Source organism: Dama dama, chromosome 23 (genome assembly GCF_033118175.1).
Source record: "Dama dama isolate Ldn47 chromosome 23, ASM3311817v1, whole genome shotgun sequence".
NCBI classification, from domain to species: domain Eukaryota; kingdom Metazoa; phylum Chordata; class Mammalia; order Artiodactyla; family Cervidae; genus Dama; species Dama dama.
Window position 1 is genome coordinate 42,787,013 of NC_083703.1, and position 17,303 is coordinate 42,804,315.

The window sequence follows — 17,303 nt, forward strand, 5'->3', positions numbered from 1 at the left end:
ACAAGAATATTTACTTGCAAGACTGCTGTCTCTATCAGTCACTGGTGAGGAGGAAGATTCTTGCTTGAGTCTGTGTCCTCATTCACAGCCCTCTCAAGGAATTCTTTGACCACACAGGTGGCCTCCATACCTCTGAACCACAGAGTTGTGTAGGGAGTGGGGTGTCATTGCTATTGATGGTGACGGTAGTGTCCACATCATCTTGTGCTGTTGGTGGTAGTGATGTTAGTGGTAGTGGTGGTGGTGGTATGGGAGGGGTTATGGTCAAGAATCAGTCAGCTTTTCCTTTGAAGAGCAGATAAAAGCTATTTTAGGCTTTGCAGATCATATGGCTTCTTATTACAGGTGTTTAACTGCTCTTTTAGTGCAGAACAGTTAGAAGCATATGTGAATGAACGGATGTGGATGGGGTTCAATAAAACTGTATTTATGGATACTAACAGGCTTCCCTGATGACTCAGGTGGTAAAGAATCTGCCTGCAGTGCAGGATATCTGGGTTCAATCCCTGGGTCAGGAAGATCCCCTGGAGAAGGAAATGGCTACCCACTCTAGAATTCTTGCCCAGAGAATCCCATGGACAGAGGAGTTTCTAATTTCTCAGTTTTCACGTATCATGGAATATACTTCTTATCTTCAGTCATTTAAAGATGTAAAAAAATCTTTCTTGCTTGTGGGTTGAATTTGTCCAACGGGGTATAGTTTGCCAATTCCTGGTGATGGTAGTGGTGGTGGTAATGTGATGATGATGGTGAAAATGGTGATGATAGAGGTGATGGTGGTGGTGGTGGTAATGATGGTAATGATGATGGAGATGGTGATGATGGTGGAGATGGTGGTGATGGTGATGATGGTGGAGATGGTGGTGATGGTGGAGATGGTGATGATGGTGGAGATGGTGGTGATGGTGATGATGGTGGAGATGGTGGTGATGGTGGAGATGGTGATGATGGTGGAGATGGTGGTGATGGTGATGATGGTGGAGATGGTGGTGATGGTGGAGCTGGTGATGATGGTGGAAATGGTGGTGATGGTGATGATGGTGGAGATGGTGGTGATGGTGGAGCTGGTGATGATGGTGGAGATGATGGTGATGGTGATGATGGTGGAGATGGTGGTGATGGTGGAGATGGTGATGATGGTGGTGATGGTGATGGTGGAGATGGTGGTGATGGTGGAGATGGTGGTGATGATGGAGCTAGCTGGTGATGATAGTGGTGATGGTGATGGTGGAGGTGATAGTGGTGATGGTGGAGATGATAATGATGGTAGTAATGGTGATGATGGAGATGATGGTGATTAAAAGCTAGAGGTGGTGAAGGTAGACATGGAGGTACTATTGGAAAGGAAGACTCTTCCCACAACATCTTCCTTAAGACTGAGATAGAGACCCACAGAGCTAAAGGAAGTTAGCACAACTTTCACAGACAGCAGAGTCCTTGATACACAGGTTTACACACTTCTGATATCACAGCCTTGCCTCTCCACAGTCTTGAATCAGGCTCAGATTCCTGTGCTTTTCCCAGAGGTGCTGTGACAGAGCCTGGCTCCCCACAGGAGTCTGAATCAGCTGTGTGATCAGGAAGTCCCCAACCACCCGAAGTGATGAGTTGGGTGATGCAGCATTTTGCAATTGTAATGTGCCATTTAAACGTTAAATAACAATAACCGATCTGGTTCTAATGCTTCATTAACTTTCTCCACTGCCAGATCACAGGCTTTTGTGTGTGTTTATGCTAAAGGCAGATTTTAATTGTTTTAATGAGGATTTGCAAGCAGATCTCTTCTCTCGACACTTGGGCACTGGTGAGAATGCATCTATTATTTGCTTAGCAGGAGGGAAGTATTACTGTTGACACAAGAGGCGCCTGACAGTGTTGGGGTTTAGGGAAGACCCCGTACCTGGTGCCCTCCTAACGCTTTGCTGATTGAGCCGTGTGAGGGCAGATTGTGTGAGGAGCAATCCAGGCCTGTCATAGGGCCCAAGCATCGTGCGAAACGAATCTGCTAATTAGTTTTGTTTTCCCCATCGACTGCCTAGTTAGTTTGCTCTGTTCTCCTTTGATTCAAAGATGCTGCTCTAAAGGTAGTTTTACGTGTTAAATGTGACTCTTGCTGCACAAAATCTGGCACAGATAAGGGTGTTAATCAGCCGCAGAGGCACAGACATCAAGTACTACTCTACAAAATTCCTTGCTCCCCCAATAGACACACATTAACAGTGCAGATGCTCCTGTCTTACAGGGGATGCGGGAGTGAGTGAAAGGAGGTGGGGAGATAGATTTTTTTTCAAAATCTAGAATTGTTTACAGGCTCAGAGAAAAAGACAACTCATAGGAAGAAGGTTTAGTTCTTCACTTGCATTTACTTCATTGCTCATACCTCTGGAAATTATTACACTTACTACTCTGGTTCTCAAAACTTTCTTTAGATTTTTTTTTTTTCTGAGTTACTTCCTCAGAGCAACACTTTTATGAAGTATTGGAAACAAGGTTAAGACAAACATAACCTGGAATATGTAATCCCAGTTTCTCCACGGAGAGGTTCATGTATAATTCTGCCATATTCATAATTAAGGGTCCTGGTGGTGCGCGTGTGTGGTGGGGCCAGATTCAGACAGAGCTCAGCATCGCTCAGACCCTTTTTCTGGTGAGGGAGATCGAGGCTTGGGCCGCAGTCCAGGCCGCCTTGTTTGAAGCCCCTGCTGCTCTGGGGTGGGAGCTTTCTGTCCAGTGAGGAGGCAGGCTCAGCCCGAGGTGTGCCCTCCGTCAGCAGGTCACATGGCCTGTCTGCTCACGGGCTTTCTTTGGTCCAGCTGAGGTGGGGGAGACCCTGCCTCTGCTCTCCACACTTCTAGGGCATCTGTCACTCCATGTTCTGGGGCCAGACGTGAAATGCCTTTCCCACACTCCAGAGGCGCAGCTGAGAGTTCATTTTGCTTTGTTCTGTTTTGAAGACATTTCCATTCTGACTTGGTTTCCCTTGTGGTTCAAACGGTAAAGAATCTGCCTGCAGTGCTTGCAGCCCAGGTTCGATCCCTGGGTCAGGAAGATCCGCTAGAGGAGGAAATGGCAACCCACTCATGTATTCCTGCCTGGAAAACCCCATGGACAGAGGAACCTGGCGGGCTACAGTCCATGGGGCCACAAAGAGTCAGATGCGACTGAGCGACTAATGCAGTCATCTCCATTCTGACTGCGCATTTGCCAGAAAAAGAAAGCTCTATTGTACTAACAACTAACAGAAGAGGTGCAGTCGTAATTAATCCAGTATTACATAGGATCTCAAGGAGAACAACCACCCCCTCCAACAAAATGCCGTGCAGCCACACAACGGATGACCCCTCCGGCCGTGGAAGGAACGAAGCACTGCCACGGACACACCAGTGCACCCTGAACACATGATGCTCAGTGAGAGAAGCCCGTCATAGACATCACATGCATGATTCTTTTTATGTGAAGCACCCAGAGTAATCAAACCCATACATGCAGCAGGCAGACTGGCAGCTGCCAGCAGCTGGGGGAGAGGGCAGTGCTTGCTGTGTAACAAGTGATGGGAATATTCTGAAAATGGATGGGGGGAAGACTGCACACCTCTGTGAGTATGCTACAGGCCTGGGAATTGTGCACTTTAAAAGTCAGATGGGGCCTTCCCTGGTGGTCCAGTGGTTAGGAATCTGCCTTGCTATGCAGCGGGTGCAGGTTCGATCTCTGGTCGGGGAGCTGAGATTCCACGAGCTGCGGAGCAACTAAGCCCATGTGCCACAACTACTGAGTCCGCGCTCCGGAGCCTGTGTGCCACAACTCAAGTCCGTGCACTGTGACGGAAGAGCCCACACGACACTGCCAAGATCCCTCGTGCTGCAACTAAGACCTCGTGCAGCCAAATAAATCAATTAATATTTTAAAACTAGTTTTAAAAATAAAAAAAGTCAGGTGGACATTATGATGTTGGCACGTGTGTGCTGGATCGTGTCCAACTCTCTGCAACCCCATGGGCTCCTCTGTCCATGGGATTTTCTGGGCAAAAATACTGGGGCAGGTTGCCATTTCCTCCTCCAGGGGATCTTCCTAACCCAGGGATCTTCCCAACCCAGGAATTGAACCTGTGTCTCTAGATTATATCCCAATAATGTTGTTTTTTTTTTTTTTAATGAATGAAGTTACCAACTAAAATGAGAGAACAACAGAACTGGGATCTCCCTGAAACAGCATGCACCCCTCAGCTGTGAGGGCTGACGGTGGGGTCCACAGTCTGACAAGCTTCCCCAATTTTCTGGGTGATGCGTGGGTGTCACTCCAGCTGAGTGAGGAGATGGTACAGCTTGGAGTCAGACATACCTGGTTCAAATCCCACCTGTTTCTCTTCCTTGCTGGAGCATCTTTTCTCTTTTTCTTTGCTTTTTAACACACTGTCTGGGTTTGTCATCACTTTCCTGCCAAGAAGCAATCATCTTCCAATTTCATGGCTGCAGTCACCATCCAACAGTGATTTTAGAGCCCAAGAAGAGGAAACCTGTCACTGCTTCCACCTTTTCCCCTCCTATTTGCCATGATGTGATGGGACCAGATGCCATGATCTTAAGTTTTTTTAATATTTAATTTTAGGTCAGTCTCTTCCTTCACCCTCATCAAGAGGTTCTTTAGTTCTCTTTGCTTTCTGCCATTAGAATGGTATTATCCACATATCTGAGGTTGTTGATATTCCTCCCAGCAATTCACTAGAGAGCATTCCCTAAAAAGTGCAAAATAGCCCTTGTGTTGTTCATTCAGATCTGAGTCAGTAGCTCCAGGTGGTCAAGACTCCGCCTTCCTGACTGAATCTCAGGGGGTGCTGATGCTGCAGGTTCTCAGCTGACTCTGGGTGGTGGAGACATAAGCTGTGCCTGCCTCCAAATGCCACGATTTCAACTGATTTCGGGATTGGTACAAGGCAAGGAGATCCCTAAGTAGGGTTAGTCCAGTCCTGTAACCCCTGAGACTGTTACTTTTGACAGACATTCACTGAACACTGGCTGTATACCAGGGCAAGAACAGGGAGGGAACTGTGGTCCTTTTGTCTCGGGCTCTGGGCAGGGCAGGGCTGAGGAGGTGGTGATGTTGAGTAGCTGTCACATTGGCAGAGAAGGATACACCAGGAGCTGTAGGAGGAACCGGAGCCCAGCGGCCGGGAACACACCAGAAAAGGGAGGGTCACACTGGCTACGCTGGAACAAGGGACTCCATCCAAGAAGAGGAATTTAAACAAATGCAACCACATATCATTTGTAAGATACTCACTGCAGATCCTGGCAGAAGGAGCTGAGTCTGAGAAGAAGATTTTTCTGGTCTTGGTGGCACATCCAGCCCTGCACGAGGGGCCCATCAGCTTCTCTGTGGAAGGATGGAGATCAGAGAGGCTGGATGTTTGGACCAGAAGCACCTGGAGGAGCTGGGAAGGTGACCAGGTGTGGAGGTGATGCTCACACGCAGGACGTGCTTCACAGGGGCTCTTGGTTGTTACTGGGCCCCGGGGCTGAGGGCTCAGAGGCCCAGCAGCAGAGCCGGCACTGTGTTCGGACCTCTCAAACGTGTCACGGTGTCAAGTGGTGACACGCACACCTCTCAGTGCATACCATGCCCTCGATCAGTCATCTGTCGACATGATTAAACTGCTATTTTCCCATTAATCGCAAGGGTGTCTTCTTTCTCTCCTCCTCTGCTCGGTGTGAAATTGTAGATTCCTGTGCGTGTGCGTGCTCAGTCGCTTCAGTTGTATCCAACTCCTTGTGACCCTGTGGACTGTAGCCCCCCAGGCTCCTCTGTCCATGGGATTCTCCAGGCAAGAATACTGGAGTGGGTTGCCATTCCCTTCTCCAGGGGATCTTCCTGACCCAGGGATTGAACCCGAGTCTCTTATGTTTCCTGCATTGGCAGGCGGGTTCTTTACCACTAGTGCCACCTTAGATTCCTGTAGCTACCCCCAAACAAAGCAGTTATAATGTAAGACAATTCTTAAATCTCCTAGAAAACCAGAACAGCAAAAGCCTCAAGATGGAATGCTACTACATAATAGTTATTAACTTGCAAAGAGGAAAAGCTGTCTCCCCAAAATCGTAACCTTTGGTGTCTTCTTCTTAGCATTTGAAACTCTAGAAAGGAACCTGATCTAGGGGGAAATAGTTTAGAATAATTCTTAATTGTATCCCAGATGCACAGGTGTTTCTGTAAGCCGAGCACCATTGAGACAGGGAAATTTTCAGTCCGCTTCCTGTGACCCTGCTGAAGGCCAGTGTGAGTGTCAGAATAATTCTAACATGTGTGTAGAACATACTAAAATGTGCATGTAAGATTTCCTCAGCTGGGGAACTTAGTCCATGTACAGCGCTAACATGTAGGTCTTCTTATCACTTACTTTCTAAATCTGTGTGGGGCATTTTTGGTTTTGGTTTTTATCCTACAAAAGCATTTTATGGTAAATTATATGCAAAAGCAACTTAGTTCTTAAGGAAAAATAAAAGATAAAATAGATCAATATTTAAGATATACTAGACAAAACATCTGAAGATATAAAGATAAAAATACATTACTCAAAAATCTTGAATTTATTAGAATATAGAGCTTTTAGATCCCTCTAGTCAAAATTTCATTCACAAGAGGTTGTAGTTTGGTTGCTTGTTGAAAATCTATTTGAAAAGATCAAAAGCTAAAATAATTCTTTATTCCTTTGTTCCATTAGTACTAAGCCACAAGATCTTTGTAAGTCAGCCCTCTCTTCCTTGGTGCGAGTTTTTCTGCTGGGATGAGGAGCCTGGGAGAGTTGAATGAATGGCCCCACTCGTCCCATGGTCAAGCCTGGTGTGGATGGGCTTGCCTGTGGATTTCAGGAGTCAGCTGAAATCCTGGGGTTCTCTGGGGCGGCAGTGGTCCTAATTCCTGCACAGCCTCCTTCATTGGGAAGCAGAGTCTGTCCAAAGATGTACAGGGTCTATCTCTGCCTCCCTCTGGCCACTGCCCCCACCGAACCTGTTTAAACCATGAGGGTAAGTGGGTTCAGATCAGTGACCGTTCACCCCAGCGACCAGGACACCCTGGGACAATCAGGGTCTGACTGATGAGCTTTTCAGGTGTGATTTCCTTGTCTCATCTCCGTTTCTTCCTCCTCCAGGAGAAATGGGCCCCGTGAGGCGGGCGTGACCCTCGAGTCCAGCCCGCCAGCCCGACGACCAGCCGGGAGGACAGCACCATGGCTGGAGTCGTGGAGCAGAAGAGCGGGCTGGTGCACGGCAAGCTGGGCGAGGCTGGCAAGAGGAACGGCCTCATCAACACCAGGAGCCTGGTGGCCGAGAGCCGGGATGGCCTGGTGTCCGTGTACCCTGCTCCCCAGTACCAGAGCTGCCGGGTGGTGGGCAGCGTGGTGCCGGCTGGCCCAGACGGCGCCAGGAACGAGCCGCTCCAACAGCTGCTGGACCCCAGCACGCTCCAGCAGTCGATGGAGTCCCGCTACCGGCCCAACCTCATCCTCTACTCGGAGAGCGTGCTGCGCCCCTGGGGGGACGGCGTGGCGGCCGACTGCTGTGAGACCACCTTCATCGAGGATCGCTCGCCCACCAAGGAGAGCCTGGAGTACCCCGATGGCAAGTTCATCGACCTCTCGCCCGAAGACATCAAGATCCACACGCTATCCTACGACGTGGAGGAGGAGGAAGAGTTCCAGGAGCTGGAGGTCAGAGCATGTGTTTGTCATGGGCTGTCGGGAGTGGGGTGTGGGGCTCTGGGGGGACGAGAGCCAGGCCGGTGCAAGTCAGGACATGAAGCCAGTGAGTGAAAGTGCAAGGAAACCGCAGCCTCCTGGGCACCCTTCACTCAGAATCTGTGTGAGAGATACAGGGATGGAGAAGGAGGTGAGGACTGGGACCTAGAGCTTCAGCGGGGATTCTGCTTAGGGGACACAAGGTCGAGGCCATCAGGATGGCACTAAGACGTGTTTAAGGGCTGACCGTGCCGGCAGCTCAAGGGACTGGGGGTCTCTGCTGACCGCCCGGCCACAGGGGAGAGTGCTGTACTGCGCTAAGTGGCTTCAGCTGTGTACGATTCTGTGGCTGGTAGCCCACCAGGCTCCTCTGTCCAAGGGATTCTCCGGGAAAGAATACTGGAGTGGGTTGCCATGCCCTCATCCAGGGACTCTTCCTGGCCCAGGGAACAGTGGCCACTGGCCAAAGCCCCCAGGGGAAGGAGGTTCCGCACGAGCCTGAAAGTGCACACTTTGGGACAAGTTGGGATGTTTTGGTTGCCACATGTGGTTTCTTAATTTGACATTCTGGAGTGTTTACTAAAGATTGTTGGAACAGCTGAAACCTAAAACCGGCTGGAAGAAATAGTTGAAATTGATAGCATAAGGGGCAGACAAGCTGAATTATTGTAGAGTCCCATCTTCCGCAGGGCAGGCACGGGCGTGGGATCACACTCTTAAAAACATGCGTGTTGGCCATGCTGTGCCACACAGCTGCCCCCATGGCTGGGTGAGAGCAATGCCACAGGTTTCTGAGCCCAGGAGACCAGCACCCAGGCTGGGAGGCAGTCGTTTCATGGCTGTGGGGATGACTGGAAGAAGGCTGCTCCACTGGGCTTGCCGGGTTCCCCTACTGGCCTGAGCCTGAGAATGCGGGCTGGCCACTAGCCCCGGAGACAGGCCCACATACCTGTCATCACATGGCGGCCACGTGAGTCCAGCAAGCCAGAGCTCTCCAAGCCTGTGCGTGGAACACACGTTACATCTGACCGTCCCAAGCAAGTCATGTGGCCAAGACCAAAGTCGGTGTGCAAGGGGCTGCTCAGGGTGACGGGACAGGAACATATCAACCGGGGGCCAGGATGGCAGCAGCCTCCAGAGAGCAAGGGTGCAGACCACTCAGCATCACTGTTTAATCGTCAAACTGAATGGAATGAGAACAGTCGTGCTCCTATTGTGAATGAAACAAAAAACAGCCCACACTGACCTGAAGCTCTTCCCAGGAAGCGGCTCTACTTCAGACAAGAGAGAAAACATGGTTTTGCATCCTTGGGGAATGCCATAGCATCAGTGGGTCTACAGCAGAGCAATTCTGTTTCCAGGAAATCACAGTTTGCAGAGAGCTTTGCCCAGGTAGGAGCAGGGTCTGTCACAGGAGCTTCCCCTCTGCCCTCATCTCCTGCCTGATCGGGCTCGCCCTGCACTTGCAGCAGAGCGGTCCTAGTGCAGATAGGTCTGCTCCCCGGGCACGCATCTGCAGGAGCTCATGTGGTTGCGTCCTCTGGGGTCTGGGGTCAGTGGTGTTAGCAAGCAGATGTGCAGCTCATTGAAAGCATCTCACGGAGGGGCCTTGGCCACAGCATCTGCCCTACATTGTCTCACAGCGGAGAGTAGTCCTGGGGGGCTCTGGAGGTGCACAAGGATGGAGGGTGGCCAAGCAGGCCACCTCGGGAGCCCTGGGCATTCTCCAGGTGTGTGATCACCAGGCTGGGGCCCTGCAGCCCTGGGGCTTCCTCCTGGTTCCTGGACACAACAGCTAAACCTCATCTCCAGGACCCCAACTGCTGGAAATCACATTTCCTTGTCACACAGACAAATTTAAACGGAGAGATGCAGGCACACCTAATAAAGCAGTTCTGCAAAATGTCAAATTCGGGTTTAAAGCTGTGAAAAGAAGTGGCTGCAGGTCAGGACTGGAGGGCCTCGCTGCGTGTTGAAAGGCTGATTGCCACCCCTTTGTGACAAAGCCAAGTCTGCACATCCATCAGAGAGCCCATGGAATGTCATCACTGGGAACCAGTGACGCAGGAGGAAAGGGGAAGGAGATGCATCCTTTGGGAGCATCTTCCCTCCCTCCTCTCACCATCCCGTCTGACCCCAGCAGCCACACCAGGTGGCAGGCTCTGTCCCTGACACTGCACATGAGAGGCAGAAGCTTGCAGGGCTCCCAGGTGCCTCTGCTGGCTCCAGACGCCTGCGTGGTCCCCAAACAGCTGTTTCGGATACAGCTGCCTCCTCACGTCTGAGCCCTCAGCTGGACCTCCCTCCCGTGGAAAACCAGAAGTCCCGGAAACCTGTCGGGAGAGATAGGATTTCACACTACAGGTAGCACCTGCAGAGGCTTCTTCACACACAGAAGAGCTGGGAGAACGCGCAAACACTGGATGAGAACCCCAAAGCGAGAATGAGACAGAACAACAAAAATAGAAGAGGGGACCCAGAGGAAACAGAAATCACTCAGAAAAAAAGCAGGCAGTGTTTTGAACACAATCTCATGTCCTGTGAGGCTGGGAGAGGCTGATCTGGAGTAGGGTGAGGAAGCAGGATGCGGTTCGGTTGGTTTGCCTGGCTGTCCCAGGCTGGACCCTCACACGCCGTGATGACAGAGGTGGTGAGTGGGGCTCCTTCCTTCACTCCTGGTTCAGGGGCAGTGCTCAGACCCTCAAATGAATGACCAAGCTCTTTAGGCTCTTTATCAGATGTAGAAAGTGGCCTTTGTCAAGATGTGGTTGAACAGTTTTTTAATATAAAAAACAGGTGTTTAACTTCGCCAAATGTCCATTTAGATCATCATATGTGTTGGGGGGTTGTCTTTATCCTATTGATATGACCTATTACATTAATTGATTTTCACATGTTGAACTATCCTTTCATATACTAAGCTATCCTCTATATTTGGGGATAAATTGGCCATGGTGTTTGCGCCTCTTTAAATATTGCTGGATTCAACGTGCTAACAACTTGGTAAGGATTTTTATTTCCGTGTCCATGAGGACCCTTGGTCTTTGACAACTGCAGCTTTCTTTTCTTGTGTCTTTCTCTGGTTTTGATGTCAGGGTGACACTGGCCACAAAGGATGAGTTGGGAAGTGTTCCTTCTTCTTCTGTCTGAAAGATGCTGCCCTGCGCTGGGACTTTTTCTTCTCAGATAGTCATACGTATTCACAGTGAAGCCACCTCGGCCCAGGCTCTTCTTTGTGGGAAGATTTTTTTTTTTTTTACTACTGATCAGACCTGATTTCCTTATGATTTGAAAGAAAATCTTTAGGTTTTTCTTTCATCTTGACTCAGCTTTAGTAATTTGTGCCACTCCAGGGATTTTTTTTTCCCCTTTTATCTTAGTTACTTAACTTGTCAGCGTAAGGTTGTCCGGAATAGTCCACTTAAATCTTCCTACTTTCTGCGCAATTGGTGATGTCTCCTCTTTTTCCTGCCTAATTTGGTGATTTTCCATTTTTTCCTTGCTCAGCCTAGCCAAAGGTTTATAAATTCTGATGATCTTTTCAAATATCTCTCATCTGGTTCCATTGGTTTGTCCTTCATTTCAGTTTTCCATTTCAGTGATTTTCACTCAGATGTTTATGATATTTTCCTCTCTGTTTCCTATAGTCTAAATTTGCTCTTCTTTATCTAGTTTCTTTAGGCTGGAGCTTAGTTATCGCTTTGAGATTTTTCTTCCTGTATAATATATGTCTTTAAAGCTGTAACTTTCAAACACTATTTCAACTGCCTCCTATAAACTGTGATGTGTTGTGTTTTCATTTCCTGTTCAGTTCAAACTGGGATGTGAGGAGAGCTTCCCAGGCACCGCGGTCCTCTCCTTTCCAGGAGCTCCTTGTTAAATTCCTGGGTCACCCAGCTATCTGCCACTTGGCCCAAACAGACTAGAGCCATAAGGTGGGAGAACTGAAAGCTTGGGAATGGAGCTTCCACCCTGCGCTCCCTAGTCCACTCAGCTCCATCTAGCAGCAGAGAATCTGGTCTCCAAGAGGAGCCCCTCCCTAGCAGAAATACTTCATGGCCAAGCTGGTGGTGGGTCTGGATGAGCTCAGGGCAAGAACAACCAGACTCACACTATTCTTTTTTTTTTTTTTTAATACTCCATGATTTTGTTTATAATATTCTTTTTTAAATTAATTAATTTATTTTAATTGGAGGCTAATTACTTTACAATATTGTAGTGGTTTTGCCATACATTGACATGAATCAGTCGTGGATGTACATGTGTCCCCCATCCCGAACCCCCCTCCCACCTCCCTCCCCATCCCATCCCTCTGGGTTGTCCCAGTGCCGGCTTTGAGTGCCCAGTTTCATGTATCGAACTTGGACTGGTCATCTATTTCACATATGATAATAAACATGTTTCAATGCTATTCTCTCAAATCATCCCACCTTCGCCTCCTCCCACAGAGTCCATGTTCTTTATATCTGTGTCTCTTTTGCTGTCTCACATACATATACAGATTCACACTACTCTGACTCAGGATTCAGCAGTGGTTGTAAGCAAACACCCCTCCATTTATCACTGACCTGGGGTCATTGCTGAGCCCTCCGAGAAGGCTGTTTTGAAAATTCTTTTCAGTCATTTCTCAGGGACAGGATTTGCCTGCCTCCTGGCTCTGTCATACCATAAGTCTTACAGGATATTATCTAAAGTGCTGTGTGTGTTTTCCAGCAGGCACTAGATGTGGACAAAGAATATGCCCACAGATGTCTCTTGCTTAGGTTAAGAATCTTAATCAAATTAATTATCTTTAAATAATCTGACATATATCCACTTAAAGCATTAGGGAATTTAATTATTCATTTTCCTCCCTTGAGACAGTATGTTCCGTTCAGCTCAGTCGCTCAGTTGTGTCCGACTCTTTGCGACCCCATGGACCGCAGCACGCCACGCCTCCCTGTCCATCACCAACTCCTAGAGTTTACCCAAACTCATGTCCACTGAGTCGGTGATGCCATCCAGTCATCTCATGCTGTCGTCCCCTTCTCCTCCCGCCTTCAATCTTTCCATAAATAAAAAAATATATTTAGACATCCCAGTTTCTTATGGCTGTAAGTGCGGATCATTCACCCTTAGATGAATGATCCGAAAATCACTCAAAATGATCAGAAGATCTGTCTTAACTCTCCTTGTAGTCACATCTGATCTAGTGCTATCCAAACTCCTCTTTCTGTAAACAGGCCTATGTGAATAACTTCCTATCTGGAAATTAAATTTACCTTTATGGAATAAATATTTTGAGGGTATCCTACATACTGACAATTTCCAAAGACAAATTCAAAAATATCATGTGCAATGTAAGCATGATCGGAATAGTAGTGTGCCATTTACTGTTTTCATTTTCTGTGTCAAGGGGAACTCTCATTTAAATGTGGGACTCACAGCATGTTTCTTAAAAAGTAAAAATCAATATCTTTATATTCTCATCTTACATTTGCCAGTAAAAGGCACTGGAGTGTGTAATTATAGCCGTTTGATGAGGGGAGAATCTCTGAGATAATAAATCCATCTGTCATAAGAACACAAGAGGATCGTTCATCATGTTCCTCTGAAATACTTTACGATAAGCAGAAGGATTGGGGCATCAGATTGAATTTGTATGCCAAGGAAATAAAACCTTTTTACTTTTTCAAGCTCACACTGATCAGATCTCTCATCTGTGGCTTCTGAGCCCCTGCTCAGAATCACAGTTGGGAGAAAACTGTTTATCTGTTTTGACAAAGGAAGAATCTTTCATCATTATAAGACTACAGTTACTCTGGGACTTCCCTGGTGGTCCAGTGACTAAGGCTTCACACTCACAATGCAGGGGACCCAGGTTTCATCCCTGGTCAGGGAATTAGATCCCGCATGCCGCGCTGAAGTTCAAAGATCCCACGTGCTGCAACTAAGACCTAGATCAGCCAAATGAATTTTTTTAAAAAGACTACACATATTCTAAGATTTCCAGGAGTAATATCAACAATTTCAGATATGCAGATGATACCACTCTAATGGCAGAAAGTGAAGAACTAAAGAACCTCTTGATGAAGGTGAAAGAAGGGAGTGAAAAACTGGTTTAAAACTCAACATTCAAAAAACTAAGATAATGGCATCCAGTCCCATCACTTCCTGGCAAATAGAAGGGGGAAAAGTAGAAGCAGAGACAGATTTTATTTTCTTGGGCTCCAAAATCACTGTGGATGGTGACTGCAGCCATGAAATTAAAAGACACTAGCTCGTTGGAAGGAAAGCTATGACAAACTTAGCATGTTAAAAAGCAAAGACATCACTTTGCTGACAAAGGTCCGTATAGTCAAAGCTACAGTTTTTCCAGTAGTCACTTATGAATATGAGAGTTGGGTGACAAAGAAGGCTAAGCACCAAAAAATTGATGCTTTCTAATTGTGGTGTTCGAGAAGACTCCTGAGGATCCCTTGGACAGCAAGAAGATCAAACCAGTCAATCCTAAAGGAAATCAACCCTGAATATTCATTGGAAGGACTGATGCTGAATGTGAAGCTCCAAAACTTTGACTACCTTATGCAAAGATCCAGCTTATTGGAAAAGACCCTGATGCTGGGAAAGATTGAAGGCAGGTGGAGAAGAGGGTGACAGAGGATGAGATGGTTAGATGGCATCACCAATTCAATGAACATGCATTTGAGCAAATCCCGGGTGATGGTGAAGACAGGGAAGCCTGGTGTGCTGAAGTCCATGGGGTCACAAAGAGTCAGACACGACTTAGAGACTGAAAAACAATCCTAATGAAATCAGCTCTCATAAGATTACAGATAGCTGTGAGTCAAACACTAACACAGTAAATGTGATTTGAATGACAGTGAAAGGAGAGTCCGTGACTTTGGTGAATCTCTTTCATACTCAGTTTGAACAAACACCAGTAAAATTTGATTCTAAACCACCTTGGAGTTTAATAAAATTTCTCCAAGCTTAACCAAAGGTCCACCTATTTTAAGCAATCTTCATGTAACAAAACCCAGTACCAAGGGCATCCTTTGGGGTCCCTGAGAGACAGATTTGCTCAATGCTTCACGAAACGTCTCTCCTCAATGCGTGCCCCTAACGCCCATGTTCAGTGACCACGATGCAAGCAGAAAACACTCGTCACGGCCTGGAGCCCTAGGGAGGCCATTTAACCTTGGCCCATGTTGACAAAAACCTCATCTCCCTCTTACTACAGTATAATGTTATCAGAAGAGGAAAGTGATCATAAGCATCCAAGTGTGTTAGAAGAAGCGCATCCTTTGAATTTAAAGTTTTGGTGATGACAGCATGCCCCATCCTTTTTTGGCTGGATTGCGAGGCATGCAGAACTTCCCAGATGAGGGATCAAATCCATGCCTCCTGCAGTGTAAGCTCAGAGTGTTAACCCCCGGAGCACCAGGGAAGTCTGACAATGCCCTTTTTAAGGGAATCTTGGGAAGCATCACCCCTATATCATGGTCTGTTCAGCTTTTTGTCCATTGTGCTTCTGGGGAACAATGGGAGAATAACCACAGAAATCAAGCATGAGCCCAGCTTCATGATTGCCAATATTTTCCTTTTTTTTTTTTTTCCGTTGGCAAGCCATTTCACAGCATTTCCTAAAAAGATAAGGAAAAGTTCACAGGGCTGACATGCAGATGGTTGTTCACAGACATACTGTGAATTCTGAGATGCAAAAAGAAACCAACGCAGGGGAAATAGTGCAGGTGGCTGACCCTCGTGTGCTGGAGTTATGCTAGATTTCTGTAACAAGAGGCATTTGGCCAGTGCAAGGATCATCAGATCATTCTGACTATTAGCAGGTGAGAGAGACTCCATCCTTATGGACAAAGAGCCCACGTGTTGTCCTTGTGGTCCTGGGCATTGGGTCCGTGGTGCTCATACTCACCAGGAGGAAACAGACACAGAGAAGGCAAGAGAGAAGCCTCACTGTGCAAAGTGCTGAGGGTTCCTGACAGGTTGGTCTCCAGGGAGGGTGCTGTCCCCTTTCGGAATTGGGATGGTCCCACCTTGGCTGTCCTGGATGTCAGCTGAGGGCCCCCAAAGGAAGAATCTTTTCTCCTTGATAATGAAAACCACACCACATATCACACCCCTGTCACCAGAGAAATGTGAAACTGAGATAGGAAAACAATCTCTGTTAAAAAACAAATCCACACAGCAAGAGGTGCGCGCTGTTGATGGCAGTGTTTGTAGGAAAACACAGGAAAATGTCCCCTTTGCATGGTTCACCCGAGGTGCCCATAAATATTCACCTGATACCTGTCAGCAAAACATCCGCCAGCCTGCAGTGGTGCCGAGCGGACGGGTCATGAGAAACCTCAAGCCTGGAAAAGTGAGAACCACCAGGGGGCCTGGGGGATGGCCGTGTCCTCTTCAAACAGGTAGAAACTGAGAAGTCGGAGGACACTCCTCAGAGTGGAGAGAAGTATATTTAGAAACAGAACATGTTGCTTGGAACCGTAACCTTACATAAGGCGCTGCCCACAGAGGTCTACACCGTGACATACGGATTCAAGAAGGATTTAGCAGAGAAAGCAGTGGTGTTTTGGGGAGGCTTGGTGGAGGAGGGTCCGGGTTGTGAAGGGGCAGCAGCTGTAACTTGAGGTCAGATCCCAGAGGACGGTGGTCTTACCAGCACACCATCCAGTGCTCTGCTGGCCCAGGCTGGGTGAAGTCTGCACATGTTTCAGTATGGCATTGGGTGGATTTTCCTCTTGTGTTTCTTCTAGGAAATAGGAGGAAGATCTAGCTTTTGATAGGTTAGCCAATTCCTGAGTCTCCTCTTCTAATCTTTTTGCTTTTATCCCTTTTGAAATGTCAGTAAGCAGCAGATCACCCAAACAGAGTTAAATAAAGTGCAGACACGTGTGGGTCCTATGAACAGTCCCCTCCCCCATCACCTCACTTCTCATTCATTCCCCCCACCCCCAGACTCCTGATCCCCTCGACTTCGCAGCCCCCAATATGGCTTTGCAGCCTCTCCTACACCCAGAATGTTCTTTCCTCCCCATCGCTGAGCTAGTTTCTCGTCAGCATCCAGGTCACAGTGTTCGTGCCCCTGCTGACAAAGTCTCTGTGTTTGGCTTGTTTATTTCCTGTCACACTGGACACCACCAAGCCATCTTAGGTTGAGTTTCACAGAAACGGTCAGTGATGTGAGGACTGACGAGCACCTGATTTGCTGGGAAATGCCCCCTGGAGACCAGCTGATCAGCAGGGGGAGCAAGATGGGAGGCATCCAGGAGGGACAGGCTTCAAAGCACAGAGGTGCTGGGCCTGGCCGTGGGACCGGGGGTGTGAGTGATGTCCCCATGGACACCGTGGACGGAGTGGGCCATGGGTGAGTCGAGTATAGCCTCCGAGGTGAGGACCGGAGGCAGAGTTCCTGGATACATCCCCAACTCAGCGCTGAGTGGGCGCCTGATGACCCATCATGCTGATCGGTCTATCAGTGAATAAACGACTCTGTCCGAGGGCCCTCCAGGTCAGTGTCGTCCTTTTTTATAATCACAATGCAGCCAGACTCTCCCTGTGTGAGCACCCA

At 48.0% G+C, this 17,303-nt stretch overlaps 1 protein-coding gene across 1 annotated transcript in view; it reads left to right on the top strand.

The window, feature by feature from the left end:
* SYNDIG1 (synapse differentiation inducing 1) overlaps positions 1 to 17,303 on the top strand; it is a 104,682-nt gene that overhangs the window by 42,354 nt on the left and 45,025 nt on the right. Inside the window, exon 2 of the mRNA XM_061126499.1 lies at positions 7,145 to 7,702. Coding sequence (XP_060982482.1) covers positions 7,223 to 7,702 — 480 coding nt within the window. The 5' untranslated portion in view covers positions 7,145 to 7,222. The remainder of the gene's footprint in view (positions 1 to 7,144; positions 7,703 to 17,303) is intronic.